We start from the raw sequence: 17,573 nt of genomic DNA on the forward strand, positions 1-17,573 counted from the left end.
CAACAAACCCACATCCAACATACTCAATAGTAAAAACCTTAAATATTTCCTTCTGAAACCAGAAGCAAGGACAGGAATCCACTTTCTTCACTGCTATTGAATTCTTTCCCATTCTCTCTTTTCTATCCTCACAGAGATAATGTAATTAAAATGCTGTTCTATTGAAGTTCTCCCATATATCTCTGATGCTTTTGTCGTTTCTCTTAATTATTTTTCCTTCTTCAGTTGTTAATCGATACTTTCATATCTTTTATCCTTTATCATACTATTTCCTCATCTTTTATCATTCTGTTGCTGAGTTTCATGGATGATATTCAGTTGCCTCTGACAAAAGTTTTCTCACACTCTCATACTTTCTCTTTCCTGTTAGAATTATATTCTATTGCTTTCCTCAGTTAATGTGAACAAGTTTATCATTGTCGCTTTGAAGTCTATCCAAGAGGTTACATCCAAAAGGTTACGTGCTTGCGAAGTTTTCTAGGCTTTTGTCTTCGCCTGCTAGTGAAGATGCGATCCTCCAGTTTTTCACTGTATCACCATAAAGGCAATCAAGGTTCACTTTAGCAATCCCATATGCAGCCCATAGGATTGTTTCTGTGGTGTGTTTTAAATCTTCTGAGACTTTGCAGTGGATACCAGTGATGCCCCGTTTTATTTTCAGTTTTTAGATGCTCACCAGTGCTTCGTTGCCATAGCCCTTAAATTTGGGCAGTTGTGTACAATAAACCAGTTTTCCTTAGTCTTTGGAGCAAATCTCCTTTCTAACTCTTGCTGAATTCCCACTTTCAGATGCAATGGGGTTGGGGTCAGCTTTGTTTTCACCTAGGGAAGATAGCTGTCTACCCATCAAATGTGCCCTTGGTTTGAGGTATTGGCATGGTGGTTCCCTGCATGGGGCCATAGCTATGTCCCTGTTTCACCTGCTTGCATGCAATACCTTAAGTCCTTAGCTATATGCCAGATTCCTGTACTGTGATTTTCATTTTCTTCTGTAATTTTCTTTATATGCTCCTTCTTTTTCTGATTTTGAAACAGTGATAATATTGGTATTATAAAAGTATTGGACTTGTCAATCACCATTTCTGTTTTGAAGAACTTAAGAATTTAAGTAATTTTGAAAATAAACAGTAACTATGAAAATAGCAGTTTCTATGTTATGAAATGATATAAAAATAACAGGTCCCTCAGAAAGTGAAGAGATAGAGATATTTGCATATCATACAGCAGACAATGGTTAATATCTATCTATCTATCTATCTATCTATCTATCTACCTAAAAACCCTCATGAAACTTGACAGCAAAACAATATAGTTGAAAATTAGTAGTGGATTTAATCAATATTTCTCCAAAGATGGACAAATTATTGATTCATGAGAAGGAGACAAATTTCTTCACTGTCACTGTCCTCCCATTGTTCATCGATTTTCTCGAGTGGGCCCAGTAATGTCTCCATCGTGAGACTTTGTTGTTACTGTGTTTGGCATATTGAATACGTCATGGGTAGCTTTCCAGGCTTTGCTGTGTGGGCAAGATACTCTCGGTAGCTTGCTTGGCTCTCCGAGAGGGGCAGAGGAATCAAACTTGGGTCGGCTGGGCCGGCTGCACGCAAGGCAAACGCCCTACCCTCTGTGCTATCAGCACTGATACTACCACAATTTAAGAAAAGCTGTTTTATCTTAAAAACAAGAAATAGCAAGTACTGAGAGTGAAGAAATGACCACAATGGCACCTTTAGGCAGATAAGATTGTTTGGTTTGAATATCTCATTTTAAAATTTAGGTTCCTATAACCTATGATACAAGATATGAATATGTATTTCCATAGTGCTACTGCTTTTGTTGTCTAGTGCACAAGTAGAAAGATTTCATCTTAATTTCTCTGAAATATTTTTTTAAATCCAATTATCATATTCCTCATTGATGTTGTAAACAACAGCATCTTCCCATATTGCTGCAATAGTGCCAAAGAGTTCCCAGTTGGTGGTCGTTCTGGGAGTTCTCTTCTTAAACTTTGCAGCCCTTTCTTTTTTTCTTTTTTTAAATTGTATTGATTCACTGTGAGATATAGTTACAAGCTTTCATGTTTGAGTTACAATCACACAATGATCAAACACCCCTCCCTCCACCAGTGCACATTCTCCACCAATGTCCCCAGTATACCCCCACCTTTCTCACCCTCCCACTGCCTCCATGGCAGACAATATTCCCCATACTCTCTCTCTACCTTTGGGCATTATGGTTTGCAATGCAGATAATGAGATGTTATTGTGTTTTGGCACACTTATCCCATCCCTACCGATTCCTCCAACCGTCATTTTCTTTTTTTTTTTTTTTTATAATTTATTTATTTATTGAATCACTGTGGGAAAAGTTACAGAGCTTTCGGGTTTAGTTCTCAGTCATGTAGATAACAAACACATTTCCCTTTACCAATACTCATTTTTAGCCCCGAACCCCAATAGACCCCCACCTCCCACCCCTCCCAATTCTTGTGAGGCAGATGAGTTCTAGTTAATACTCTACATACTTTGACTAGATAGATTATTTCGATAGAAGATGCACAATTATTGTTTAGAGTTTACGACCCACCCCCCACAATCAGACATGCTGAAACAGCGTTGTGAAATGATTTGCTTTCTACAACTTGGTTTAAGAATAAAATGAGGTCGCGCGGCCGTGATAGCGGCCACGCGGTTTTGAATTTCTGCTATTTTACTTATTGACCCTGGAAGAATTTCTATTAAAAGTTAGCTAGTTAAGAGATTGGTTTCTGTGCCCTGGAGTTGTGGCCGTGCCGGAGAGCCGCTCGTGGGGGGCAGCTGGCGACCTCGGTGGGGTGTGGGGGACGGCCCACAAAGCCCCCCTTCCCATGAGGTCCCCGCCGCTCCCCCAAGCCCGGCTCAAACCTGCTTTCCAGAAGGCTCCCGTGCGGCCGCCATCTTTCTTTCCAGAGAGGAGCGGGCGGGACGGTCAACGCCCCTTCCCCTCCGGGCAGGCTTGGTGGTGCGTTTTAACACAAGTCCATTTGCTTTTCTGCTCCAAGCGGCTGGTTCTCTGTGCTAAGTCCTTGTGCCTCCGGGGGCCGTGGCCGTGCCGGAGAGCCGCTCGTGGGGGGCAGCTGGCGACCTCGGTGGGGCGTGGGGGACGGCCCACAAAGCCCCCCTTCCCATGAGGTCCCCGCCGCTCCCCCGAGCCCGGCTCAAACCTGCTTTCCACAAGGCTCCCGTGCGGCCCAACCGTCATTTTCTTAATGATCCCTTCTCTATACAAGCTGTCCTCTCCCCACCCTCTCATGAGACAGGCTTCCAACTATGGAGCAATCTTCCTGACCCTTATATCTACTGTCCTTGGGTATCGTTCTTGTGTTATGTTATTTTATACTCCACAAATGACTGCAGTCCTTCTATAGCTGTCCTCTCTTTCTGACTCATGTCACATAGCCTGATACTCTCCATGTCTGCCCACTTATAAGCAAATTTCATGACTTCATCTCTCTTTAGAGTTTGCAGTCTTTTCTCCCCACTCCATGAAGTAGAATTTTGCATGAAGGAGATGGTGGTCTGATCGCGTTTGGAATTTTGGGACAAAAGTGACATCAGTCAAGCAAAACTGTTGATTGAATATGATGTGGTCAATTTCATTGTGGAACTGTCCACCAAGAGACTCTCATGTCTAAAGTTTAGATTCGGCCTTCTGGAACTGTGAGTTACCACGGACGGTCTTGGTCAACAAGATGAACTCAGACAGTCTCTCAACCTGTTTGTTCCATTCTAGGCTGTGGGTCCCAATGTGGAGTTCTTTGTCCTATCTTGGCATTAAAATCACTGAAAATGACCTTGTAGAAGGTGTGGTCTTTTTTATATAATTTCTCATGCTTCTATAGCTTCATGTAGAACCTCTCAATTTCTTCTTCATCGCAGTTGGATGTTGGTGTGTAGACAACGAAGATAGAAACTGCCAGCAATGAGCCACATCTATTCAAATGTAAGCCTCTGATTCAGGTTGTTAGGCATTCGAACGAATTGATGCTCATGGCCAAGTTCATGTTGATGAGGACATTGGCACCACTGATTCCTCTTCTGTCACATGTTCTGAGAAACAGTTCTTCTCCAGTGTTGAAAACGGCATTACGTGATCAATGCCAATGACATCCGTACTTGATCTTCTGCACTTGCACCATCAGGTCCTTGATAGATGCTTCCGATGCCAGCCTATGTGTGTTGAAAGTGTAGACAGTCATTTTATTCCTTCTTCATTTTGGCAGCTTAGTTCGGCCCTGAGATTTTTATCAGCATCTCCTTGCTGATCCTTCCCAATGCTGCCATATTGGGGGCTCTTTCAGGGTCAGGGGAATGGGGTCCATTATCTTTACTGTTTTTGCCATATCGAATATGCCACGGGTAGCTTGCCAGGCTTTGACGTGCATGCGGGATATCCTCGGTAGCTTGCTGGGCTCTCTAAGAGGGACGGAGACTTTTAGGGTAACATCTAATTGCCCTTATAGGTGCTCCCAGTCTACCAAATACAAGTTTTTGGTTGACTGGCATGTTGTAATGATCTGCACGCTGACAAACACATACCTGCCTTCGTCTCAGGGTAGCACCTATTGGTTCACTCTTCACTGATTGGCATTGTTGCCAACCCCCTCCAGGATGAGGTGGTGAGCACCTCCATGACTGTGTAAGGAATTCCAAGAATGAGAAGGCCACAAAAAGATGCCTGTCTTCGGAAACTATTGAACTCAGTTGCCAATGCGGTTTGGCGTGAGCCTCAGACAAGCAGACAAGCACAAGCTAACATCTGAGCTCGCAAAGCTGTGCAGAGAAGCAATAAAAAAAAGACCTCAAAGAGAGTAGAGCAGCAGTGTTGGTCAATGTGGCAGAAGCTGGGAAAAGTATTCGCAATGCCGACCTGTCCTTTGCGAACTTTAAGACCAAGATGATTGCTCTCCGACATCCTGATGGATCTATCACATCTTCCAGAAAAGCAATGAAGAAGGTTATCCATGTCTTCTACTCGGATGATAGCCATATCCACCTGCCCATATACCAAATTCCATAGGGTGGATATGTCATTCCCAATGTTCTCCCTTCCGAAATCTGACAAGCCATTTCATCGGGAAAGAACTATATAGCACCCAGTCCAGACAAGGTCAGGCCTGAACACCTGAAGAATCTGCTGCCAGTACTCGTCAATACACTGGCTTGGCCCTTCACACATTACCTGTCTGAATGCAAGGTTCATCGCAATGGAAAACCAGCAGCATCATTCTGTTGTACAAGAAGGGAGAACATACACAACATAGCAGCTATCGCCCGATCTGCCTGTTGTCTGTCATTACAAGTTGTTCACTCAAGTCATCCTGAATAGGGTTGGCAGAACACTAAATCAAGGACAACCATGCGAGCAAGCTGAGTTCCAAAAAGGATTCAGCACAATCGACCATATCCACACAGTGATCAAGCCCATTGAGGTTTTGCGAGAATTCAAAATGCCACTCTGTCTAATATTCATCGATTTAAAGAAGGCTTTTGAATCTGTTAAGACTGAAGCTGTCTTCAAAGCCCTAGCCAAACAAGGCATTCGAACCCAATACATCAGGAGGCTCTGTGAGTTGTATTACAGATTCACCACAAGGATCTCACCAATTTACAAGGAAGTGATTATCGATGTAAAGAGAAGAGTTTGGCAGGGTGACACCACTTCATCGAAACTCTTCAGTGCCACCCTCGAGAACATCATGCAACAACTGGAATAGGAAGAGTTGGGAGTGAAGATAGACGGTCAGCAACTACACCACCTCCACTTCACTGATGACATTGTTCTAATAACACCAAACATTAGCCAAGCGGCATGAATGCTGGCCAATTTCAACCACGAGTGTGGAAAGGTTGGACTGCAGCTGAATCTCACAAAGACAATGTTCCTGAGAAACAAGCACTTCATTTGCTCTCAACAGAATAAACATCTCTGAATATAGCAGTTATGTGTACCTGGGTTGCGAACTCAACATGAAGAACGACTTGGTGCCAATACTGTGCATGAGGAAGAGAGCAGCGTGGAACGCCTTCAAGAGAGTTGAAGAAGTTGTTAAGAGAACGAAGAACCTCCAGCTCCGGACACATCTTTTCAACTCCACTGTTCTTCGTGCACTAACATAAGTCTCAGAGACCTGGGCTCTACAAAAAGAGGATGAGAATGCTATTCAGGTCTCCCAAAGAGGAATCAAAAGAGCTATGCTTGGAGTATCATGCTTCACTCAAGTGAGAGAAGGAATATGGAGTTCCAACATCCATTGATGATTGAGGATGAAGGATGCTGCTTCGTTTGCCAAGATGTCAAAAATCAGATGGACTGGACACATAATGCAATTTAGAGGCAACCATGGGACTAGAGCCATTACTTACTGGATTCCATAGGACTTCAATAGAATGTCTGCCTGCCCACCTACAAGATGGTCAGACTTCTTCGTCAAAACCCTGAATGAATGGTTTGATGATCTTCATGTTCCTGGAGTGAGCAGACACCACTGGGCTACACTAGCACGTGACAGGGATGAATGGAGACGTTACTGACACTCACTCGAGCAAATTGATGAGCAATGGGATGAGAAGTGACAAGTGATACAAGGGAAGTGAGCCCAATTTTATGTGTTCCTTAATTAGATATCTGTAAATTTTTTAAAATACCTCAGCTATTGATTTCCAATTTTATTTTTCTGTGGTTGGTATTTGATGATATTTTATATTTTCATTTTTTATTTTCCTTTTTTCTTTTTAATGTAGGAGTACTGCTATTTATTCAGCCTCTAATTAGGCTTATTGAATTTTTCATGAACTCCATCTTACTTTTTTCCCCCATTTTTTATAATTTTATTTATTGAATCACCATGAGAGCAGTTACAAAGCTTTCGGATCTAAGTCTCAGTCATACAATGAAATACCCGTACCTTCACCAGTGCCCATTCTCCACCACCAAAAAAACCAGTATATCCCCATCCCACACCCTTCCCCTACCTGTGGAGCAGATAATTTCCAAATCACTCTCTCTATACTTTGGTCACATTCAGCATTTCGAGACCACAACCACCATTATTATTTGGGATTTTACTCAACACTTAGATCTGCTGAAAAGGCAACAGTAGACAATTTGTTTTCTATTGTTGGTCATGAATAATATATGATGTTGCACAGTTGCAGTAGTGGCTGCGCAATTTTGAAATTTTGAAATTTTAACAATTAAATCTGGAGAGATTTCCTGCCAAAACCTGCTAGGTTCCAAGATCTGTTCCTGAGTCTCTGGGATCATGGCAATTAAGCAGCTTGATCAGGAACCAGAGAGGTGGTTCGTGGGCGGCAACTCACGGTCTCCTTGGGGTGGGGAGGAAAGGGCCAGCTCTACCCCCATCCCATGAGGCCCTGCGTGTCTCATCACTGCGGGCCCAAACCTCACTGCCCAATGGCTTCTGGAATATGGTGGCCACCAGGCTGCCAAGGGGGAGCAGGCGGAGGGGAAGCACCCTTTCCCCGCTGGGGTGGCCTGGCACATTTCTGCCAAAAGCCACTGGGTTTCAAGATTTGTTTCTGAGTCCCTGGGATCATGGCCATTGAGTAGCTTGATCAGGAGTCAGAGAGGCCATTTGGGGGTGGTGACTCAGGGTCTCATTGACACGAGGAGGAAAGGGCCAGCTCCACCTCTCCCCCATGTGTCTCATCACTGCGGGCCCAAACCTGACTGTCCAGTGGCCTCTGGAGGATGACAGCCACTGGTCCACCAGGGGGAACAGGTCAAGGCACGAAACCTATTCTCACCTGGGGTGGCCCAGCACCAGTAGCCTACTGCAGGGACTGGAAGCATTTCTGCCAAAAGCCGTTGGGTTTTGAGATTTGTTTCTGAGTCTCTGGGATCATGACCATTAAGCAGTTCAATCAGGAACCAGAGAGGCCATGCCTCCAATTATACAGCTGTGCCGAAGGTGGTTTGTGGGTGTGTCTCCCACATACCTAACTTTTGGCCATTTACTTTCTTGGTAAACTTGGCTCCAACGTTTTGGGGTCTGGCCAAAGGCACAGCAGCAATTTTGGGATATCTAGAAGTCTGAAGGCACCATGAGGCTACTGATGCAGTCACCTCACAGGTACTGATTGACCTGCTGGCAACACCATACCCCCGGCATCTTTTTTTTTTCTGATTTTGGAGCCTTACGTGATTGTTTTCAAGGCTTACTCCAGACTATGCAACCAGGAGTCAGTTATTCCATGCTTAGGGAACCACATAGGGTGAACAGATGGACCCCAGGTCTGCTGTGTGAAACAAAAGTGACATTCCTATTGTACTCATCTTTGGCACCCTTTTTGTCAATTTTATTGATGGCTTTAGCATCAAATGTTAAAATGTGAAATAAATGGCTTATTCTAGAATCTTTCCATGCAATTGAGAGGAATGTGCTATTGAGATGTATAAGTCCTTTTTAATTTCCAGTGTTGCTCATGTCCTCAGTTTATATTTATGTTGTCATTTTACACTCCTACTGTCCATATCTAGACAAAGATATATTATTTGTAGTGTTCGTAATTTATATTTTTAGTTTATATTCAAGTCATCATTTACTAAAATAAAGCCTTTTTATCCTCAGTATTTGGGCCATACCCAGTGGGGCTCAGGCTTACTCCCAGCTCTGGACACAGGGATCACTCCTGGTGGTGCGCATGTGATGTCAAGAAATGAATCTGGGTCAGCTGTCTGTAAGAAGGTCTGTCCTCACAATATCTGTAATTTCCCCTGAAGAAATCCATCTTTTTGACTGTATGCTTTGTAACCACAGTGAATGTATTGATTTTTAAATAATAGTAAATTATACTTATAAACACTTTTATTTTAAAATATTATAGCAAACAACAATTTAAAAATGTATGAAACAAATCATTTAAATAGAGCGAAGCACAAGCCTTACTGCTCACAGTGGTTAAGTAGGTATGGATTATGGATAATTATTAGTTTTGCTTAAGTCACGGTTTAAAGCGATTATTTTGAAATTTGATGAGCCCAGCAAGCTACCGAGACAATTTTGCCTGCCTGATAAAGCCTGGCAAGCTACCTGTGACATATTCGATATGCCAAACACAGTAACAAGTCTCACAATGAAGACATTACTGGGCCCGCTCAAGCAAATCGATGAACAATGGGAGAACAGTGCTACAGAGCTACTGTCTTGGAATTGTCTTTTTTTTTGCTGCCTACTTTTTTTTAACCTATAATGAATGTGTGGTTTTAAGTGTTATTAAAAAAAAGGCAGGGAAGATTGGAGAGATAGTACAGAGGGTAGGACACTTGCCTCACATGTGGCTGACCTGAGTTCAAGTCCCAGAATTCCATATAGTACCCCCAGAAAAAAAATATTTTTGCCACATTCACAGTCTTATTTAATCTATGATTCTGCACAGAATTTTCCACCAATAAGGTTTTATCTTTCTCAATATTAAATTTTATCTCAGTGACTCTGGCTCCTCTGTTTCTGATGAGAAATCATCTATTAACCTTACATACAGTTCCTGATACATAATTAGTTACTTATCTCTTGCATATGATCTGTTCTTATAATTTGACTATTTGATTATACTATTGTTTGCGCTCAAGTGAGCTGTTTGGAAGTAAGATTCAATAATTTATCAAATTGGGAAAGCTTTTCACCAAATTGTTAATCTTTATGACTTCTTCCTTTCCTCTCTAAACTTTCTGATACCCCATTATGTACAGGTTACTTGCTTGATGGTGCAGAGGTTTGTCAATGGTGCTTCATTCTTTTTTCTTTTTCAGACTGAATTATTCCAACGAAGATGTGTTCATGTCACTGAGTTTCTTTTTCCTATTTGAAATGCTATCAAAATACTCTTGTTAATTTTTTATTCAGTTACTATAATTTCCCCTCCAATTTTCTATAAGTTTTCTTCTAAAATTAATTACATTCACTGTTTTATTTTAAATATCATTCTCCGAGTTTCTTAAGAACATTGAGTAGATGTTAGACAAATATTTTAAAACCTTTGTCTTCTAAATACAATATTTGAATTATCTTGGGTCAGTTTCTGGGTTTTTTGCCTCCTGGAAGGGAGTGTGACTACACCCAATGATGCTCTGGGGAAGTTCTGTGCTCCTGAATAACTCTCAGTAGTGCTCATGGGACCATTTATTGCTATTGATTGAATGAAGGTAGGACATATGCAAGGTATAGCACAGCATTGTAAAGCACTGTCCTCCCATTGTTCATCGATTTGCTTGAGCGAGCACCAGTAAAGTCTCCATTGTGAAACTTGCTACCATTTTTGGCATATCGAATACATCATGGGGAGCTTGCCAGGCTTTGCCGTGTGAGTGCAATACTCTCGGTAGTTTGCCAGGCTCTCTGAGAGGGGCAGAAGAATCGAACCCGGGTTGGCCAGGTCGGCTGCATGCAAGGCAAATACCCTACCCCCTACCCGCTGTGCTGTAGCTCCAGCCCACATGCAAGATAAGAATCTTAATCTATATACCATCTCTCTGTTTAATTCCTATGAATGAGACATATTTTAAAATTTGTTCTCTAGTATATATTTTTAACTGGACATTTGAAATATTATAGTTGGTACTTTGGAATCAAATTGTTCCCCTCTGGGGAAGAAATTTTGTTGATGATGATAGTTTCTGTGAATAGGGTTTTTTTTTACAGAATTTTAACAATATTTTTTGGGAGAGTGTATTTTTCCTGGGTCTTTGAGATCTCTTATTCTTTACTTGTGACCTTTTAGTAGTATGACACAGACCTTTTAAGATCTGGCTAGTGCCACTATAGAATTCAGATTAATTTCCCATCTCAAATATTTAGCAAGGTCACTACATCAAAGTCATTGCCGTAGAGTCTTATTGATTGATTTAAAGAAACTGGACTTAATTTTTAGGAAGCTTCTGGGTTTCCTAAATTTTTGTACCTTACTAATGTTATTACGTATCCAAATTGAAGGTTAGTTGATGAATAGAAAAGTCTAAATCGTGACTTAAAGATAGAATTCGACAAAAGTTGGACCTTATATTTACAACATTAAACCTCCCAAGTCTCTTGAGAAAAAAAACTGGAGACTACTGTGTATTCCTCATCCAACATAACAATTGATTCTAAAATTTATTGTTTAGAACTATTGCATTATTTCTTTTTAAGGTTACTGGGGTTGGGGAGGAAACGAGAAAACAATTATGAGCACAGCTATATTTGTGACCCAGTGAATCTCAAATTTATAAATAATAATATGTAACCATGATGGAGTGATAGCACAGCGGTAGGATGTTTGCCTTGCATGTGACCGACATGGCCGACCCGAGTTCGATTCCTCTGCCCCTTTCGGAGAGCCCGGAAAGCTACCGAGAGTATCTTGGCTGCACAGCAAAGCCTGGCAAGCTACCTGTGACATATTCAATATGCCAAACACAGTAACAAGTCTCACAATGTTACTGGGCCCGCTCGAGCAAATCGAGTAAATCGATGAACAGCGGGAGGACAGTGCTGCAGTGCTACAATATGCAACCATAAATTAACCTGATATGTGCTAGACATTATTTAAAGTTTTGTACGTGTGCCATTTGACAATTTTCTGGGTGAACCTATAAAGATCGTATGATATTATTCTCTTCTTTATTACAGAAGGATACTGGCTTGATGAGGGTAATCTCCCTCTCTCTTTTTAAAATTTTATTGAATCACTGTGAGATAGTTACAAGCTTTCATGTTTGGGTTACAATCAAACAATGATCAAACACCCATCCCTCCACCAGAGCACATTCCCCACCATCAATATCCCCTGTGTACGCCCCCTTTGCCACCCTCCCCCTGCCTCCATGGCAGACCTGATTCCCCTTAATATCTCTCTACTTTTGGGCATTATGGTTTGCAATACAGACCCTGAGAGGTCATCATGTTTGGTCATTTATCTACTTTCTGCACACATCTCCCATCCCGACCAATTCCTCCAGCCATATTTTTCTCAGTGATCCCTTCTCTATTCCAGGTGCTTTCTTCCCTTTGCTCATGAGGCAGGCTTCCAGCTATGGAGCAATCTATCTTTCCTGTGTATCTAGTATCCTTAGGTGTCAATGAGGCTAATCTCTTGCTCAAACTCCAAGCAAACAACCAAGAGACAAAATCAACTATTTTGCTTTAACATGAATGACACTTGAACACTCAGTGAAAAAAATTTAATAATTTAAAGACTACATATCCTAGTTAATTATCACAAAGGCAAAATTTTTTGCCCCTAAATTTTAATTGTCTGACAGGAGCATTATGTGAGAAGAAGTCCTCCCGTTGTTCATCGATTTGCTCTAGCGGGCCCAGTAAAGTCTCCATTTTGAGACTTGTTACTGTGTTTGGCATATGGGCAAGATACTCTCGGTAGCTTGCCGGGCTCTCTGAGAGGGGGAGGAATCGAACCCGGCTCAGCCAGGCTGGCTGAGCGCAAGACAAACACCCTACCGCTGTGCTATCGCTCCAGCCTTGAGAAGAAGTATTTACCAAAAATTAGTTAATTTGTTAACCTGAGAGTGTTCATTTAACACCATGAATTTAACACTTAGAATTATATGATTAAAATTATAACTCTTAAAACTATACCTTAAAATTATGGACATTTTTAATTCAATTTTTACATTTAATATAATTTCTAAACAATATAAAAGAAAGGCAATAAAATTATATGTATATCTTGAAAATAGTCCGCTTGGTCCCCATAGGCAGTTTAATTGCTACTTTCCTGAGAAAGTGAGATGAGATGCAGTACATGCTCTCACTAGAAAATTCCCAGAGAGCCCAGAGACACTGTAATTGTTTCCAAGTCCCCATGCATTAAACTTCAAACTGAGACTGTTACTCAAAATGACATCATGATTTTCATGGGGATTTGTCTGCATGCTGAACCGGTAATATTTATTCATCTACATATTAAAGCTTTGTAGTACAGAGAGGTCTATCCGAAATTGAGGGTTTGTTATGACCTTTACATCATAGGAACCCCTAGCACAAATATAATTTTATTGATTTACCTTAAAATAATAACCTCTCAGAGAAACAATTTTAGAAATTCTCCTACTATATATTTAACCCTCATGTATATTTAATGATCTATATATTTAAATGTCTTTACTATATATTTGACACACTATCTATGAATTACTTGAGAAGGGTAACATATTATGTTTCTTTTGCAAATTAGTAGGAAGTAGAGGCACCAGAAAACTGCATAGCAGATTGAGGAGCTGATTCATGTTAATGGTCTTTCATTCATTTTCCCCAGTTCTAGAGTCTATGAACCCATATTACCACTGACTCAGAAGAATCACCTGATAATGTTTTTGCATTATTAGACAGCTTTTATTATAAATTTAGACACAATATTTTGAATCTACTTTTCTCATTGAGGTAAGTTATATTTCATAAGCATTCTTATTTAGAAGTGTAATTTGTGAAAAAAAAAGTGTGTGGGGCAACTAAACTTTCTTTGAAATAGAAACGAACATCCTCAGTGTTTTTTATCAATGAGGAATTTACTTTTTCCCTATAAAATATGATACTTTCCTAATAAAATGAAAAGCAAAGTAAAATAGTTAATGCTCTTATTGGTTGTGAGAATATACACACATTTGTATATAAACTTATGTTTTTAGAATTTTGTGTTTTATGGATGTAGCAGATAGTAAAGTCTACAATATAATGTCATTATGGGACAGGCCTGTGAAGTAACGTTACAAAAGTTTTAGGAAGAAAATGTCAGTCGCTATAAGGAGATGATGGCTTTCCAAAGGCTTCACATTTAAATAAGATTTAAAATATTGTTCCTATGTGATTATAATAAAGTATTTTGTGCCATGATGTTTGTTGGCCAAACAGATCATGGGTAAAAGTAGCCCTCATATAGGGAGTTTCTGTCCTTGATTTTTTTTTTTTTTGCTTTTTTGGGTCACACCCAGCGGTTCACAGGGGTTACTCTTGGCTTTGCACTTAGGAATTACTCCTAGTGGTGCTCAGGGGACCATATGGGATGCTGGGAACCGAACCCAGGTTGGCCGCGTGCAAGACAAACAAACACCCTACCCACTGTACTATCACTCCAGCCCCTGTCCTTGATTTTTATGATCCTGATAGGAGATAGCAGTAATTAAAGATAATTCTCTTTTAAAAATATTATTCTTTGGTTTTGGGACCACACCTGTCAGTGCTCAGGGTGTATTCCTCAATTTCTGCATAGGACACGCCTGCAGGGGACCACAGAAGTTTCCAGGGATTGAACTCTAGCTGGCCACCAGCAAGCTCTTTACTGGCTGTACTATCTCTCTGCCCCCTAGGAAAATTCTTATAAGAAAATAGACTCATTTATCTGAAATACAGATTACAAAGGAGAAGTAAGCAAAAGAACCAAATGAAGGGTTGACTTGTAATTACCATTACAATTACAGAGAAAAGAAACATTGACCAGGAAAACTTAGAGGAGAAAAGGAACACTGCCAAGGAAGAGTTCAGATTTCAAAACACCTACATGCACCCCTGCAGGTTACTACCGATTTTCCCAGACTAACATAAACTTTATTTCATCCTAATATTATAGCTAGTAATCATCAAAATGTGTCAAATAACTAAAGTTCATTTTAAAATAATTTCCCTTACTTAAAAATGGGTTGGAGCGATAGCACAGTGGGCAAGGGGTTTGCCTTGCACACAACTGACTTGAATGACCCAGGTTCAATTCCTCCACTCCTTTCGGAGAGTCCGGCAAGCTACCGAGAGTATCTCGCTGCATGGTAAAGCCTGGAAAGCTACCCAGGACATATTTGATATGCCAAACATGGTAACAAGTGTCACAATGGAGACATTACTGGGCCTGCTCCAGCAAATAGATGAACAATGGGATGACAGTGACAGTAACAGTGACTTAAAATATTTTAAAAATAATTTTGAAATAATTTTAAAAATAATTCAACTTTTTAATTCTCAGATAGGTATATAGCAATTGTTAGGGCTAAAATAGACAACACAGCCCAAACCTAAGCTCTTTAGCAAATGCTTTATCTTCTCTTTAGACCTTCTTTGCTTGTTACCTGAATATTTGGTCCCCTCCACAACTAGGGGTGCCCTATCACATCCTCTACACACAGTCTCTTAGTCGCCACTCTGCAAAATCTAAAACACTGAAGATGGACAGTGGAGACAATGACTAATCAAAATAAATACAATTAAATTTAATTCAGGACTTAATTCACTTATGACTACTATCCTTAGTATGTCTTCAAATATTGACTTTGATATAAGGCATGACTTGGAAAGTAATTATTACCTACACATTAAATTTTACCCACTTTTTTCTATATCTCTATAAAAATGAATGTAATAACAAATTAAATAATATTCCTGAAAAATATTTAAAAATGTATATTTAAAGGGCCTAGAGAAGTTGATAAGTGACCAACGTACAAATAAATGTAAAAGAAATTTGACAAATATGTTAATTCTGGACAAACATGATCAAAAGACATAATTTTTACTCTTAATTTACATTAAAAACTGGAAAATACTGCATATTGAGTACTCAAAATTAACAGAAGTAATTCTACGTAAAATTTAAGAAGATTCACTTAAGAAATGTAGTGAATCTCATATTTTATCTTTGAATCTTGAGGAGCAGTTATTGCCATACAAAAACAATACTATGAACACACAATTTAAGGCCAATTATTTTAATAACTTTCCTCCCACAGCCACAGAAAATTTTGTGTCACTCAACACTGATGAAGAACAGCACAGAGGTGACAGAATTCATCCTGCTTGGACTAACAGATGCCCCAGAACTACAGGTTCCTCTCTTTGTCATGTTCACCCTCATCTACCTCATCACTCTGACTGGGAACTTGGGGATGATCATGTTGATTCTGTTGGACTCTCGTCTCTATACTCCCATGTACTTTTTCCTCAGCAACCTGTCTCTGGTGGACTTTTTTTACTCCACGGCTGTCACTCTCACAGTCATGTCTGGATTGCTTAGAGAAGATAAGGTCATCTCCTACAATGCATGTGCTGCACAAATGTTCTTTTTCGGAGCATTCGCCACTGTGGAAAATTACCTCTTAGCCTCAATGGCCTATGACCGCTATGTGGCAGTGTGCAGACCTCTGCATTACACCACCACTATGACAACATGTGTGTGTGCGTGTCTTGCAACAGGCTCCTATATCTGTGGTTTTCTGAATGCCTCTATCCACACTGCAGATATATTCAGCCTCTCTTTCTGTGGGCCCAACGTGGTTCACCACTTTTTCTGTGACTTTCCTGCTGTCATGGTTCTCACCTGCTTCGACAGACATGTTAGTGAGCTGGTGCTTGTTTCTGTGGTGAGCTTCAACATCTTCTTTGCTCTCCTGGTTATCTTGACATCCTACACATTCATATTCATCAGCATCCTAAAGATGCGCTCCTCTGCAGGGTATCAGAAGGCGCTCTCCACCTGTGCCTCCCACTTTGTTGCAGTTTCTATCTTCTATGGGACAATTATCTTCATGTACTTACAGCCTAGCTCCAGCCATTCCATGGACACAGACAAAATGGCGTCTGTGTTCTACTCCATGATCATCCCCATGCTGAACCCTATAGTCTACAGTCTGAGGAACAAGGAAGTAAAGAGTGCATTTGTGAAGGTTGTTTTGGTGGCCAAGGCATCTGTAGGGTTGTAATCTTTACATAATACAATGTACAATAATGTTTATTAAGGCCAGAGTGAAATTAAGTGTCTGAAGTTTTACCTCTCCCTATTCAAAAGAGCCTGGCAAGTGACCGAGAGTATCTTACCCACACAGCAGAGCCTGGCAAGCTCCCCATGACATATTCGATACACCAAACACAGTAACAACAAGTCTCATAATGGAAATGTTACTGGGCCCGCTCGAGCAAATCAATGAACAACGGGAGGACAGTGCTGTGCAGTTGTACTGAAACAGAAAATGTAATATCCTGAGAGGAAATATTTGTATGATAATGTATAATATAAATTTTAGGTTTCTTACTAACATGTTATTAAGTGTCTTGTTTTATTCTAAGTGCATTTTTACCACAAGTCAGTGCAAATACAAGGACATACATGAGCAGATCAGAGCAGATCATTAGAATTGCATGAATGAGTCCCATAAGAATATATAATAGTATAGTTGGAAATTTGGGTAATAAACTGGAAAGCTTTAATTCTTTAATGATGTTTACGAAAAGATTAAATTCTGGCCTAAAAATTTAAGCTAATGTGTGACATTTTTAATTCGTGAGGCAAATGCTTTTCTGAGTCCTGTTGGAGAATAAAAATGAAAAATACTTTTTAACCCAAGTTTCTACTACACTGGAAACATTTCAACGAATGGCACAGAAATATACCTCATTGAGTTATTTTTATCTTGAACCAACAAAAAAATGCTGAGAAGGAAAAAACATGCTCATGTTACTATTTTTATTATGAAATAGAGTAAAATTAAATTTAGAAGAATAAGAGTATTTTCAATTTATTCAGATATTAATATCA

General features: G+C 40.2%; 1 protein-coding gene and 1 pseudogene across 1 annotated transcript; both read left to right on the forward strand.

Moving 5' to 3' along the window:
• LOC130041780 (olfactory receptor 5B3-like) overlaps positions 1–15,234 on the forward strand; it is a 29,666-nt pseudogene extending 14,432 nt beyond the window's left edge.
• A 567-nt stretch (positions 15,235–15,801) lies between these two features.
• Positions 15,802–16,740, forward strand: LOC130043710 (olfactory receptor 5B3-like). The gene has a single exon (XM_056136129.1). It carries the CDS (start codon positions 15,802–15,804, stop codon positions 16,738–16,740), a length of 939 nt encoding a protein of 312 aa, XP_055992104.1.
• Positions 16,741–17,573: the final 833 nt, after the last annotated feature.

The sequence above is a fragment of the Sorex fumeus genome, unplaced genomic scaffold (assembly GCF_029834395.1).
Source record: "Sorex fumeus unplaced genomic scaffold, SorFum_2.1 ptg000007l, whole genome shotgun sequence".
Lineage (NCBI taxonomy): Eukaryota > Metazoa > Chordata > Mammalia > Eulipotyphla > Soricidae > Sorex > Sorex fumeus.

What these genes read in the sequence shown, in the direction of transcription:
- LOC130043710 (XM_056136129.1), top strand. Translation starts at nt 15,802, where the DNA reads ATGAAGAACAGCACAGAGGTGACAGAATTCATCCTGCTTGGACTAACA.